Below are 13,820 nucleotides of genomic sequence, written 5' to 3' on the forward strand. Positions count from 1 at the left end.
TAAATTATAGTCACAGCAGCTAGAGTCAGGGCTGAGGCACATCTGCCTGGCACTTGAGAACAGCAGGAGTGAACGTTTCCAGACCAGATCAGGGAATATTTCAAAGAAGACAGAGATTTGGAAAAGGAGCAAGACTGTTACATAGCTCACTGCTATGCTTTCATGGGAGCTATGGGAGCACTTACAGTTGATATCACCAAGTTAAAAGACTGATGTAGTTTGCTGCCAGCCCACAGCAAGCACAGAAAAGGGGGGGGAGAGAGAGAGAATGGCTGCTGCCCACCTCAACAGACAAGCAGCTCCTCAAAGATGCCCAGGCAGCAGCACTGCTGTGGCAAGACAAAGATTACCCCACATTGCCCAGCTGGGAAATGAGGTTGCATACTGTATCTGGTTTTCTAGTGAGTCTTTGGGTAGTATAAGGTAGAAAATGGACAGTCCAGAAGACTGCTATGCTTTCCACCTCCACAGCAGGTCCAGCATGGCAAGCACAAAGCAAAAGACGCTCCGTTACACATCAGCCAGAGCAAAACACTCCCTAAAAGATGTCTGCTCTATTCCAGCTCCTCCTGGTGAGGCTATACCATGGCACATGCTTACATAAAAAGCAAATTTTAAGTCACTACCTTATTTCACAGAAGACACCGAGAAGCCTCAGAAGATACCAACTTGCGCCTACCACCAGCCTAGGCTGTATCTGAACCAGTGACCCAGAGGTGAAAGGCCCATGCCCCATTATCAGTCTCCAGAGACATGTGATCCCCTCAAAACAGTAGGTTCCTGACAGGCATTTTCAAAAGGGCACAAGCAGTTATGAGAGCTTCACAAATCACTTGACAATATGCCCATTATACAATGTATTTTCAGCAAATAGCAGCCTTTACACTGGAAATAAATAGAAAAGAGCAGTAGATGGGTGCTAGATGGAAGAACATTAATTCTCCATCACATTTCATCCCTAATGGACTGAAGTACAAATGTAAGTATGGGCATCACCTACTTTAACTGCCATAATTTGCCCACTTGGTTTGTGGACCATTTTGTTGACAGAACCATAAGCGCCTCGTCCAATTTCTCCAAGGTCTTTCAAGTCCTCTGCTGTAAAATCCCAATGTTGTTCAGGGGAAATCTTCAATTTTCCTGATGATTCAATGCTGTGTGTTCTCAGTCTCTCTCTGTCAAAAATATTGGGAAGCAATTTTTCCACATTTTAAATAGTCTGTAAATTTCTCTTTTCAGCACTTGATTAAACATTAGAAGAGAGGGGTTCACAAAGGCTACAGCAACAATCTGACTCCACGAAGGATTTTGGTTGGGGTGGGGGGTGCAGGGGTAAGGGAAAATGTTAAATCAAAAATGACATACACTTGCCCACAGCTTCAATTAAGGATAAGTTTCTCCAGCTGCGGCTTAAAATTCAATGTGTCTCATATAGTAGAGTCATTCTAATCACTCATTCACACAGTTCTTTCTGCTTTGTACAAAATACATCAGGCCTCAAACAGGATCTGGTATCATGCAGAACCAAGAGCCTGAAGAGCACTCCCCAGCCCCATCTCCCCAAAGCTTCTGCTGCTCTACACCACCACGCTCCCAGCAGCTGTCTGCCTTCTAGCTGGGCTTCTATGCAACACGGGGAAGCTCTTCTGTGGGAATCAAGGGGACTTTAGAAAGAGTTTGCTCTTAATGGAAAACTGCAACTTAAAAAAACCCAAATGTTTTAGGTCATCATTTAATTTATATTAAAAAAATAAAATAAAGATCCAGTAATCTATATTTATAAAAACCAAGTTGTTGTGACATAAGAAAACAAAACCTGCCTGTTCAAGTGTGTCTTTGCTAAACACCTAAATTAACATTCTCAGGCAAACACTGTCCCTACTAAAACCACCAGGACCTGTCCAGGTAAGGAGCAGACCAATGCTCAAAATTTGTAGGACAGAAGAATTCAACAGTTGCTTTAAGGTACCCCTAGTTACTCATTCAAATGCAGCAATGCCATCACTGAATTAGTAGGAAATGCACAAGTATTTTCAACACTTTTCATCTTCAAATGCCATGCAAATTTTCAGGTTTTCTTTAATTAATTAGCTGGTTCACACTTCTTGGGTCATAAAGTAAGCCAAAAGCTTGAATTTCCCACTTTCAAGTAGCATTAACAGCATTAAAGACAGTTCCCACTGCAGGGCACACCCATCTCACACAGACATGAAAGCACACAGGTTCTTCTGACCACCCTGTGCATGAGGGAGATTCTGTCAAACTCATCCCAGGGACTCCAAGCACTTCTCTTGGGGATTTGATTAAGCCACCGCTTGCTCACCCAGGGTCCAGCCCAACGAGCAGAACGTACATGAAATATTCTACCAAATACATACAGCTTGTTGAGTTTATCAGCCAGAGGAATAAACACATGATGGCCAATTCCACACTGATAGATGCAGTCGTTTGTCCAGCAGCAGCTGCCAACGCTACCCAGCTGGATGTGATGGAGGACCCATCACAACCTCCACCGGGTTTTATTTGGAACTTGGGTTTTGAGAGGGCAATGAGGTTACGTCCAAAGGTCAACTGACTGGAGGAGCTACGGTTCAAACGGCTTAATCTGTGGCACTTTGGTTCAGTGCTTCCCGGGCTTCAAGCAGCTGCATGTCCCGCAGCCGTGAGCCAGCTGCTGCAAGCAGCTCCTCTCACCACTGGGCTGCAATGCCCTGGTCCCCCCTGCTCTCCAGCCTGCCCAGCCTGAGGTTCTCACTCTGCTGCTCCCTGCAGCGGGCTCTCCACTGCCCTTAGGAACAATTTGGGAAACCTACCGCTAGTGCTACAATACAGCACAGATGTGACGGACACAGCAGCCCACGCAGCAGAGGTCACACCCCTTCGTTAGCACTAATAGCATATCTTTGAGCTTCTGTACATATTAAACACTGTATTGAGTAGGGTTCTCCATGGAATTTGCTTACTAAAAAGCAAAGAATGAAAATAAGGCAGTAAAATGACCAAAAGAAAAAAACAAACCCAAACAAAAAAACAAACAAAACAAAACGGAGGGAAAGAAAAGAAAAGAAACATGATCTTCAGACTTGCCAGCTGTCTTGCAGGCAGCTTATGTTGGAAGCTGCATGAATTAGTTACTATCTAACTGCTCAATCATCCTATTTTGTCACTGCCATAAAAATAGTTCTTCTTTCGAAGGAAGAAGGTAGGTGAGAAGCTTGGTGCCAAGGAAGCACCAGCAAACAGGCGTTTCCTGCCTGCCTCCTGCCAGCTGGTGGGCAGGAAGAAGCATGACCATTGAGAACTACATCTTGTTCAAAAAGGCATGGGAAAAAAGGCAGAGAGGTGCTACCAGGAGGGTGAAATGTAAGGTTTGATTTTCTGAGCAAACCCTTTCTGTCTCTGGTTTCAAAACAACATTTCACATTGAAGTTCTCAGAGTTAAAAAATTTAAATGTTGATGTGATTTGTTCAGATAAGGCAGTCAAACCCAGCTCCACTCTTCCCTCTGCCTATTTTTTTTCCCAGGAAACTTTGCTTTTCTTACCCTACGTCAGAAGATAAAGCAAATTTGAATTCATTATGCCCTTGTTACACAAGAAGCCTGTTTCTCCCCAGCTGTAGCATGAAAGCAGATCTGTGCCATTGTTCCCGCAGCTGCAGGATGGGTGGTTCGAGCAGCCGGGAAGAAGATGTGAGCTGGGAAATACCCGGCCGCGGGTCTGCACCAAGTGCCCTGCGCAGCTGGACTCGGGCGTAGAGCAGCGGAGCCCCGGGGGTTTGGATCGAGATGTGCTGTCACCATCCGCCCACAAAACCTCACGTGCTGCAGCTTAATTTGGCTTAATTTCCATTATGCATTTATGATGCCATCTGCCTTGTATTGCAATCACAGTTCCTACTTACTTTTTTCAAATACCCAGGGAAACGGCCATATACACAAATGACAAGTTTGACAGTGTGACAGACATTTTAATATAGGTTTTGCTTGTTCAGCTGATTTGTCACGTGTAAACAACGCAGTTTTCCTTTCAGCAGCATGGTCTATCTTAAGAGTCAGTAACTGGAATGCAATGATTACTTTCAGCATCAAAAATCTACATTTTATATTAGGATTTTTCCAGTGTAAGTCAAAATGACAAGGGATTTCCATGCCAAGAAAGCAGCTCAAAAAACGCAAATCTAGAACATAGACATTTTGCACTGAGATAAAATGGGAATTTTCTGATGTAAAACCGAGGGAGGCAATAAGAAGAAATAAATCATCAGTGCACTACACCTATTACTAGATTTGCACTGCTGCAGATACACGAGGACTTAAATCCACAGGGCAGACATGCCCCCAAGCATACAAAGCGGCTGCGTAAACCCTGCGCTGCGCTGGACACAACGGCCTGCTTCAGGACACAGGAGGGTGACCACACAAAGCGGTGCCTGGCGAAGGTGAGAGGTGACCGTGCCCAGCCCTGCGGCTGCACCCACTGCCACCCCCCTCCCTCCCCCCAGCGCTCGCACAGGCGCGGGCGGGCACCCCGGTTCTACGCCGTGCAACCCACAGCTCCCGAAGGCTAGGGATGCGGGGCAAAATCGGGCACGTAGTCTCCAAATTACCAGCATGTGTAAAATGGATTTCTGCGGATTAACATAAAAAAAAAAAATAAAATTGCAATAAGCAGCTAGAGGGCTAGATACCCCTCAAACATTCAGAAGAAGCATTTTCAAATGCACCGTAGGGACTATAGCAACTGACACTTGTGCTGGACTTGAGCCTCCAGCTCCCCACCTGGCTGCTGGGAGGTTTTAAAATTAAAAAAAAGAAAAAAAACCAACCAAACAAACAAAAGAGGCTCAGGCAGCTGCTCCAAGGGCAACAATGTATCACAACTGGCAACAATGTATCACAACATGGCAACAATGTATCAGCAATGTAGCAATGCTCTGTAGCAACAATGTATCGACAATGTATCAACAATGTATCAACAATGTATCAATGTATCAACAATGTATCAACAATGTACAAGGACATGTAGTGACAATGTAGCAACAATGTAGCCATAATATGTAGCAACACTGTAGCAACAATGTAGCAATGAGATAGTTATATAGCAACAATGGGGCAACAATGGGGCAAGGCTGTAGGGTGTCCGGCGCAGGGGTTACTGTGCGGTCCCAGCAGTCACCCCAGGGCTCCCAGCACCAGCCAGCCCACAGCCCCCGCCGGCCGCCCCCTCCCACCCGGCGCAGGGCTCAGACCCACGCGGGCCGGGGCTGCCCACTGCCAGCCCGGTGACCAAGCCCCTGCCACGGCCACAGGCCCAGGTTCTTCTCCTGGGAAGAGCCATGAAGAGCACTGGGAAGATCTCGGACAGGCTGTGTTAGTTCCCCTCGCCCTGCTGTTAGCACCAAACTGCAGGGAGGCCAAAACTTTTTAAAACAAGCGCTTCCTTGGCACAAAAAAAAAAAAAAAAAAAAAAAAAAAAAAAGTTGGTGGATTTTTTTTAAGCAAAAATGAAAGTTATCAGACATGAAGCAAGGCCAGAAAGATGCTGTAGTAGCTACCTAACTCCTCTTTTCTTTAGTTCGGTAGGAGTTCTGCAGGACTCAGCCCCAGGCTGAGGTATCTGACATGACAATTGACATGAACCAACGCGCTCTGCAGAGTCGAGGACCCCAGCGAAGCAGCTGCGCTCCACCGGCCTGGGTAGTGCTGCTGGATTCTTCTAGGAAGTCTCTCATTAAGGCTCCTTTTTACACCACGTTAATAAGAACATATTCTACTTCTCCACAAGTTTGGTAAAACGCTGCTCAGCACAATGGGACTTTAGAAACTGATTTGTGGTCAATCAGCCAAAGGAATGCTGAAATGTAAATCCTAACAAAAAAGCTTCCATGCAAACCGCAGGGGTTTAATAACACTGTGCACGGCTCTAAGTTCAGAGTAAAAACACAGCTTGTGACTCTGGCTAACATGTTTCTACCAAGTCTGTCAAACAGCTTAGAGAGGCTGCAACGCTTCTGTCTCGTTGCCTGTGTTACTCATAAAACAGTTTTCAGACCCTGCAGGCTACCACTAATGAAGTAGCAACCCTACTTTAAATTTCACTGGAGAAAGTCTCCAAAAGAAATGTTCCACTTTTTTTCCTAGAGGGCTGCAAATGGTGGGGCCCTCACAAATCATTCGGATTCTCATGAGAATAAGAATAATACATCCAATAAGGGGATGGGCAACAGCGCCCTTGCAAGAGGGGCAGCACTACATCAGTTTTGCTCTGACCTATGTAAGTTGTCCTGAGGCTTAGTTACATTTAATAACAAATTCCTACACATGAATAAGAGATACAGAAAACGTGTCAAAGGCATTTAAATTACTTGGGTTTGTACCTCTTACCTACACAGACAGAAAGCCAAAGTACACTTGCTCCCCTTCACCATGACCAAGTGGCGGAAATTCTCCCTATCGTTGCTCTGGATTTCTACGCTTTCCAAAACTTTAAAATAAAGCTATTAACAAAGTATGGAAGATTGCACAGCCCCTTCCACAGCCCTCAAGACTTGGTCTAGCACACACTCAAGGCTGCAAAGAATCTCCCTGACTTCAACGGTGTTTGGCTGAGGCTTTTAAAATGTCAATATTTTGTATGAAGCTCCCCTGGTAAACTACTGAGTTACAATGGATTTTGATTAACCCTGCCCTTGACACGGAGGAAACCGCTCGATTCCTCATGGCGAAGCCTGTGCCGAATTTAACTGAGCATATTAATCTCAAACTCATTTTGATTTGGACATGAGCCAGACTGCAGCACAATCACTGAACCCACCACACCTAAGTATTTAAAGCTTACACTGGATTCAAGCATTTCAGCATAGTACCAGAAAAAACGGAGCTAATTAATTTAAATAACCCTCCTGAGAATGCTGACTCTTTTCCTGAAACATTATGCCTTTGCAGGAAACAGAGACATGAGCACATCTGTAAGAATCAACAAAAGAACCCAAATACCCACTTTAAATAATTTGCCAACTGATACTGAGATGCCACATCATTATCATTACACAAAAGTCACTCAGTGGAATGACACTATTTCTGAGACAAATTCCATTAATTTAATAGATGCCATTTTTGCGGGTATGGAAAATATTTGACAATGGCTAACAGACAGTTAAGCTTACTGTAGCCTGCTGGAAAGTTTCTGGATGAGGTCCGCTTCTCTCCTTTTGAAACTGAATGGGACAATGTGATTACTACCCAGGGTTGCTTGTGTATCACTTCAGCCAGGAAAAGTTGTGAAAATGACAGGAAAACATGGTGCTGTTATCACATGACACAATAACGTACAACACAATACTCAGCTAGTCACACTACCCATGGAGTGCTCAGTGTAGATGTCAGTGTGCTACACATTCTTCTTCCAAATTTTGCCTAAGCAACCTTCCCTCACTGGAAGCAAAGCCACATCTGATGATTTGAACTATATTTTAATATATTAAATTGTAAAAATTTGGTTTTCTTACAGCAACAGCAATTATTATTTCCAACTGTATTATTGCTATGATTAGAAACATGAATAATTGCATTCAACTTACTAACCAAATACCTATATGTTAGTGACATGCTGTTTCCTTGAGACACATTGATCATCACTGCTCTGTTTTTCTTCTGGTCTCTAAAGCAGAACTTATTAATTTTTTTTTTAAAAAAAAGTATCTAGCTTTCATCCTGAATCCACCAATCTAGGACTGGTGGTGTCTCCCAGGGAGGCTTGTCGTTCACCTTACGCCCTCTCCTAATGAGTAAGTTTGCATGACTTGAAAAATTACATCCTTTCTTACTGCCTCCAGAGTCACACAACTGACTGATAAATGAAGGTTAATTACCACTCTGTATTACAAGACTTATCTAAGAACAAAAATCAGGTTCTGGATCTCCGAGTCCCTCAAGCTGTCCAGCTTCAGAGATCTCCATTTCCAGTACAAGGGCCTGTTATCTCAGAATGGTTCCAGTAGCTTGGGCAAGACGGGGTCCTGCTAAGCACTTTGTGGAGGGCACACAGACAACAAGCGCACAGGTGCTTGTACAAACGCCCACAGCAGCTACCTGCAAATGGTCAGCAACGCAAACTCACAGTTTCGCTCAGCTCCTTTGGAAACACTGGAGGTAGATCATGAGCATTGTTATTTCAAGTACAGGAAACATTTTTGTTTCAACTACTCTAACAAGCAATTTTTCTAATTTAAACTTCTGTATGTCATAAAATTCCAGTCCTAGTCCAGGAAAGCTAAAAGCCCTCCAACTTCTTCTCCTTTGGGATTTATTTTCTATTTGGGATTAAATGAAAACAACTTTGGGCTGCACAACAGCCTGAAATAACCTGAAATTCACTGCCAAGAATGCACCCGGCGGTACTTTTCTTTCTGTAGCAGACAAGGACAGATGGGAGTCAAAGAAATCGCCTAACCGCAAGACAGAGATTGCTTTCTCAGAGATGCAGCTATCATAAACACGGTGACCAAAGGAGAGCTCATGACAAGACCAAGCAGACCAAGTGTGACATATTTTTAAAGCATCCCTTCTCTAAGACGTAAGACTCTACAGGCCAGTGAAAGCAGCTGCCTGTTGAAGGTCCCCATGCTCCATGGTGTAGTAGCATGGTGAGATTTTAAACGTCGGTCTCCTCCGAGGTAGCTGTGCGGCGCAGTTTTCTCCACTGACTCTCAGGAGCCAAGAGGTGACTGTCGGTAAGGTCTCTTACAGACAATTAAGGATGCTGTAAGGAGTTAGGCCCCAGAGTCACCTTTCCCATCCTTCATTAGTATGAAATGACCACCTAGAACATCAGAGAGACAAAACAAACCCAACTGGATCATAGAGAAATCCCCACATTCCTCAGAGAGGACAACCGCCTTCACGCTGCTGTAGCAAGAGGTATTTCAAACAATCACCTTCAGCTGATCCACGCTTGTCGCTGCAAAGGCATCAGTGACACTGGGCACGAAGACCGATTGCTCATCCAGATTTACTCCAAGCATATTTTACAAAGGAGGGAATTAAAACAGTCTCAAGGAGAAGACTGTTTAGGGTCACCATAATCCACTGTAGACTCAGCCATTTGCTCTCTCTTTTATGAGGTTTCCCAAACTGGGAAGAGCTTCCTGGGAGGCAAGAACATCCACCAGAACCTCAGAGATGATGCCTGTAGTTTTCACCAACATAACATACCGCAAATCAAATTAATCCAAGTCCTTTTCAGAAGTCATTCCTCAAACAAGCAGAAGGGCAAAATCAATTCAGCCCTGCAGGCCAACCCCCACCTCCATCATGTCCATCCAACCCACCACAATGTCCTTCCCATGATCTCTGTACAGCAGCTCTTTTTCCTGGGTCGCATCCTATTCATTCAGTCCAGACGTCCTCCATGGTGCACACTGAAAGTCACTCATTTATGCAAAGGACGAAAACAACAGAAGTTGTTGACGATGACCTGAGGGGTCAAAGCAGTCTCCAAATCTGCAGACCCTCCTCTCTTTATTCTCCGTTTCTTCATGTGTACAGAAGTCAAAAGGGATGATTGATTCCTTCAGTTTGAACCTCCAAAGCTGAAGAGTTGGCTCACTTCTCCATAGCCAGGGTAAAATTAAAGATATTTTACCACGAGGTGGTGATTAATGTCTGAAGAGATAAAAGATGTACTCTGACGAAATGCAGTGTGATCCCGAGTATGCAGAACAGCAAGGAGCAAAGTTTATTCCTCTACCAGCAATGGCAGTTTCTTGGGGTTTCCTGAAGAAATGTGGTTTGCAAGGTCCACATCTGGAAACACAGGGTTCAAGTCCAACTTAAGTCACAGATGTGACTACTGGTGGTTTATACATAAAATCCTTTCTGACATTTCTGTATGTCACACAAAGAAGAAAAATACCTGAACCTGACCATCCCAGATTAATCGGAATCCAACAGTGACAGCCACTTAGGGTCAGAAACCAGATACACCATCTGCACAATACAGCAGACACCAATCCTACACGCAGGCACCAAGCCAGACCACTGTGTATGCAATCTCCCACTTTGTTACTTGCAAACAATCATTGAACAACATATTTATCCAAAAAATGGGCAGAGACCAAACCCCTGTATGCACACACACGCATATATAGCTATATATTCAGAGACATTCAGTGTAATAACCTGCTTCATCCCATTTTCCTCTGCAAACACCAGCGCGTTTGGCATATTAAGTTAGCGGTTCCTATATTTGCCCAAGGAGGAGGGAACGTGGGAATATAGGCTCTCCTCAGCTTCAGGATTTCATCCATGTTCCAGGACACTGGTCCCTACACATACAGGTTGGGTCATCTATTGCCCCTGTTGACCCCGGACTGACTCCCAGCTCAGAAAACCAGATTCATGGGTCTAGGAGAAAAGAAGCTAAAGAAGAAAGGCCAGGAAGGTAGTCCAGGCTCTCAGATGTTGTATAAAGATGAGTAACAACACCTCCTGCTCCCTGAATAAATTACAGCTGAAATCAATACTGTCTGGTATGTTTTTAGAGCATGCCTTACAAACTGGTAAGTTCAGATATGGGGATGCTCAATTCCCCCTCCTAGGTGGGACAGCAGTGATGTGCACAGCTCAGGCAGTCGCTGGGATGCAGAAAAGACACGGGGACCGCAGGGTATTTTTGATCCAAAAGCTCAAGTCTCAAAGACTACTCATTGCTGGAGGAAGAAAGGGAAAAAAATTGGCAACTCCCAGTTCCCAAGTGGAATGCTGGATCTCACCTGTACCTCTTAAATCACAAAATATCATTGCTGAATGTAGCTAATCAGACCATTTCAAGGCTCAGAGATGGCAACACATCGCACCTTCTCTGTAAAGTATGAAATACAAGTTTTAGAATGGCTTAGAGAATTTACCAGATAAAATGGTAAAGCACAGACACATAGGTCTTAAAATACTTTGAAAAAAACACTGACAGATTCAAACATTATTGAAAAGTCCAACATGAATGGAGCTGTGGGTCTACCATTTTCTCTCTAACCCTCCAGAAAAGATTAGGGTATTTTGGTGTACTGAATGCTTTTAAAATCTCCATGCACCACGATTTACAACCAGTTTGCATAGAAAGCACATACACTGCTGCCCTTGCTAGGGGATGCAGCACCTAGAAATAAAGGAAAGGGAAAAAGGAGAGAAAATCATGCTTCTGTTATCACAACAGTATGAAGGGAACAGAAGAGCTGATACAGACTCTGAAACTACTTGAGCTACTTTCACTTCTCTTAAATAAGCACTGCAGTAGTTCTATCTTCAGGTGAATAGCATACAGCTATGCCAGGACCAGATGTGTCTCTCTTGATGGGTGAAGACAGCTTTAACTCAGGCACCCCCGGTGTCACTGAACACTAATGTGGCAGCTCTGCTCCTGCCAGACCCCATGCCACCTCTGAACCCTTGGGACACAAGCAGCAGAATTAAATAAAACCAAAATTCTTAAACCACACTGAACCCTCCGTAGCCTGAAACTTTGGACTGCTTTCAAACAAAAGCAGCACCATCTCTTGTCTCAAACACAGCAAGGAAGCCGAGGGAAAATTCCCACTCTCCAATGATCAGGACAACAGATGTTCTCAAATCATCTTCCCCATTAAAGCACGCAAATTACTGAAGCACTGACCTCTTATTTAGGTTTATAAACCTGGGCTTTCTAAACTAAGCTGACTAAGCAAGAAACACAGCTACCCCTGGCTCTCCTCCAGGCTCTGGAGTGTGACAGGTACCTCAAAAGTTTGGTCCTGAGCAGGCTGCAGGCACCCGGCTTTTGCCATCAGCATGGATGGCATTGAGGATGATGACTTCTGTGTCTCAGGGAAGGATCTGGCCAGCCACAGGTCACCCATGGAGCCGTGTTACTAGATAAAGGGTGGGCAGCACCTCAGCACACGTAACTAAAAGCCAGGCACTAGAAGGAAAGTCTATGGGATACTTCTATCCAAGGGAGACTTTGCCCAGCTTCGCTCTGCTGTGCAGCTTCTCTGTGTCCCAACGTGCAGCCACACTGATGCAGTTGATGGCAAATGAGGCTGAGTTCGGTTTGAAAACAGACTTCTCCACCCCACTGCTCTACCTGGTAATTTTCCAATTTCCCTCGAACCGGAATGCTCTGCCTCCCCCACACACACCCCTTTCAGCTCAGCAGAACAAATACAGTAGCCAATGCAAAACTGCTGCTCTTCAGGGACTCTCCTCAGACACCACCTCAGTGGACCTGCAGGAGGAAAACTGTGGACAGCATCACTAGCAACACCTTCACAGGCAACACAGGATGGTGGCTCTGCCTCTGCCATATGCCTTCCTCCCTCGTGCCAGTGAAAGAAGCCCTGAGGAGGCTGCACGAGCATCACACATCATGCCCTGAACTAGGAAATGCTACACATCCATGCCTCGGTGTGCCTCTGGCACCTGTGTGCCAACTGCCAGGGTCTGTGAGCCACCGAGGACAGCAGGGGTGCCCCGGGCAGCTCCAGGCAGGCACAGAAGCCCCCAGCCTCCCAACAGCCCCTGCTACCACCACGTGTCTTCCTCCACTCCCACGACCCGGGCTGCCACCCCCGTCTGGGCAGGCCAGGCCAGGTCTCCGCACTTTGGAAGGTAATGGCCGCTATCGCCATCTTCGTACAGCCTCCCACCACGGGTCACCCCTCCCCACCCTGGAAGGGACAGACTTCCCTCGCACACCAGGAAGGGGACCTGCCACACATCGAGGGGACCGTGGCTGTGGGGGCAGGGTGCTGCTCCCAAATAAGCAGCTCTGACCATGGCTGTGCACACACAACAGCTCCGAACTGCAGCGGGAGGGGGACAGGCCACACACAGCTAGCCTGTGGACCACAGATCATCAGGAGACCCCCCTTGAACTCTCTACCCTACTGCAAGCTTCTGGCCCAACCTTTACCTCTTCCCAAGCCTCCCATCTGCAAAACGAGGAACGCAGAGTTTTGTGCAACCATTCAGGTTTGCACAGCTCAATCACTCAGCACATGTGAAGCACTCAGAGCCATGGGAGCCAGATTAGTTTATAACATCAGGTTGTATTTGACTTAAGACACCCAAATGTAGGTGGTTAAGGCTTCCAGAAGTTCTGAGAAGCCCAGGTCCTAACAGTGTGGCAGGAAGCCAGGTGCTCAGCACCTTTGAAAAATCAACATGAATAAGCTTAACGGAAACATACAAGCTCCAAATCTTCATTCCAGGCATGGACAGCCTAAATTCAGAAGTGCAGTGCTGAGATATTAAAACCTTTGCAGGAAGAAGAGAACAGTCCTACTATAGCACTGATGCTCCATGGGACATGGAAGTTGTTAGAGAAATTTATTTTGGAAGCAGCAGATACAAAAAAGCTCCTCTACAGAGCAGGATTAGCACCTTAGAGAAATACCAAATCTTAGAAGGAAGGAAAAAAACCCAAACAAAAAACAAAAAAAAAAAAAAAAAAACAAAAACCCCCTAATGCAGCATGTTCAGTCAAAATCTCACATTAACTTAGACAGCACCTTCTTGGAAGAGGTGCCCTACTCAAAGTTGGAGATACTGAGCATGGGTGTTTTACAAACCATATCACCCCTTTCTCATCTAGCCCACAGAGATCACTGGCCAAACAAACTTGTAAACTTCTGAAAGAAACAGAGAAGTTAAATACATGACAAAACTCATCAATTCATCAAGAAAGTTCCTGAAAAAAACTGTGTAAGAAACACTGCTCTAGCACTTAAATAGCAGGGACGTTTGTATGAAAAGTGAAAGCCTGTTTGCGACAGGCTCACTCAAA

General features: G+C 45.3%; 1 protein-coding gene across 4 annotated transcripts in view; it reads right to left on the reverse strand.

Moving 5' to 3' along the window:
* Positions 1-13,820, reverse strand: part of MAP2K4 (mitogen-activated protein kinase kinase 4) — a 90,069-nt gene that overhangs the window by 36,694 nt on the left and 39,555 nt on the right. For 2 of the 4 annotated variants that reach the window (XM_040580691.1, XM_040580707.1), the window contains exon 3: positions 1,001-1,175. The exons of 1 other annotated variant lie outside the window; for it this stretch is intronic. In XM_040580691.1, coding sequence (XP_040436625.1) covers positions 1,001-1,175 — 175 coding nt within the window. Of the gene's footprint in view, positions 1-1,000; positions 1,176-7,167; positions 7,264-13,820 lie in introns of all 4 variants that reach the window. One more of the 4 variants, XM_040580681.1, reaches the window with a different exon arrangement.

Source organism: Falco naumanni, chromosome 1 (assembly GCF_017639655.2).
Source record: "Falco naumanni isolate bFalNau1 chromosome 1, bFalNau1.pat, whole genome shotgun sequence".
Taxonomy (NCBI): domain Eukaryota; kingdom Metazoa; phylum Chordata; class Aves; order Falconiformes; family Falconidae; genus Falco; species Falco naumanni.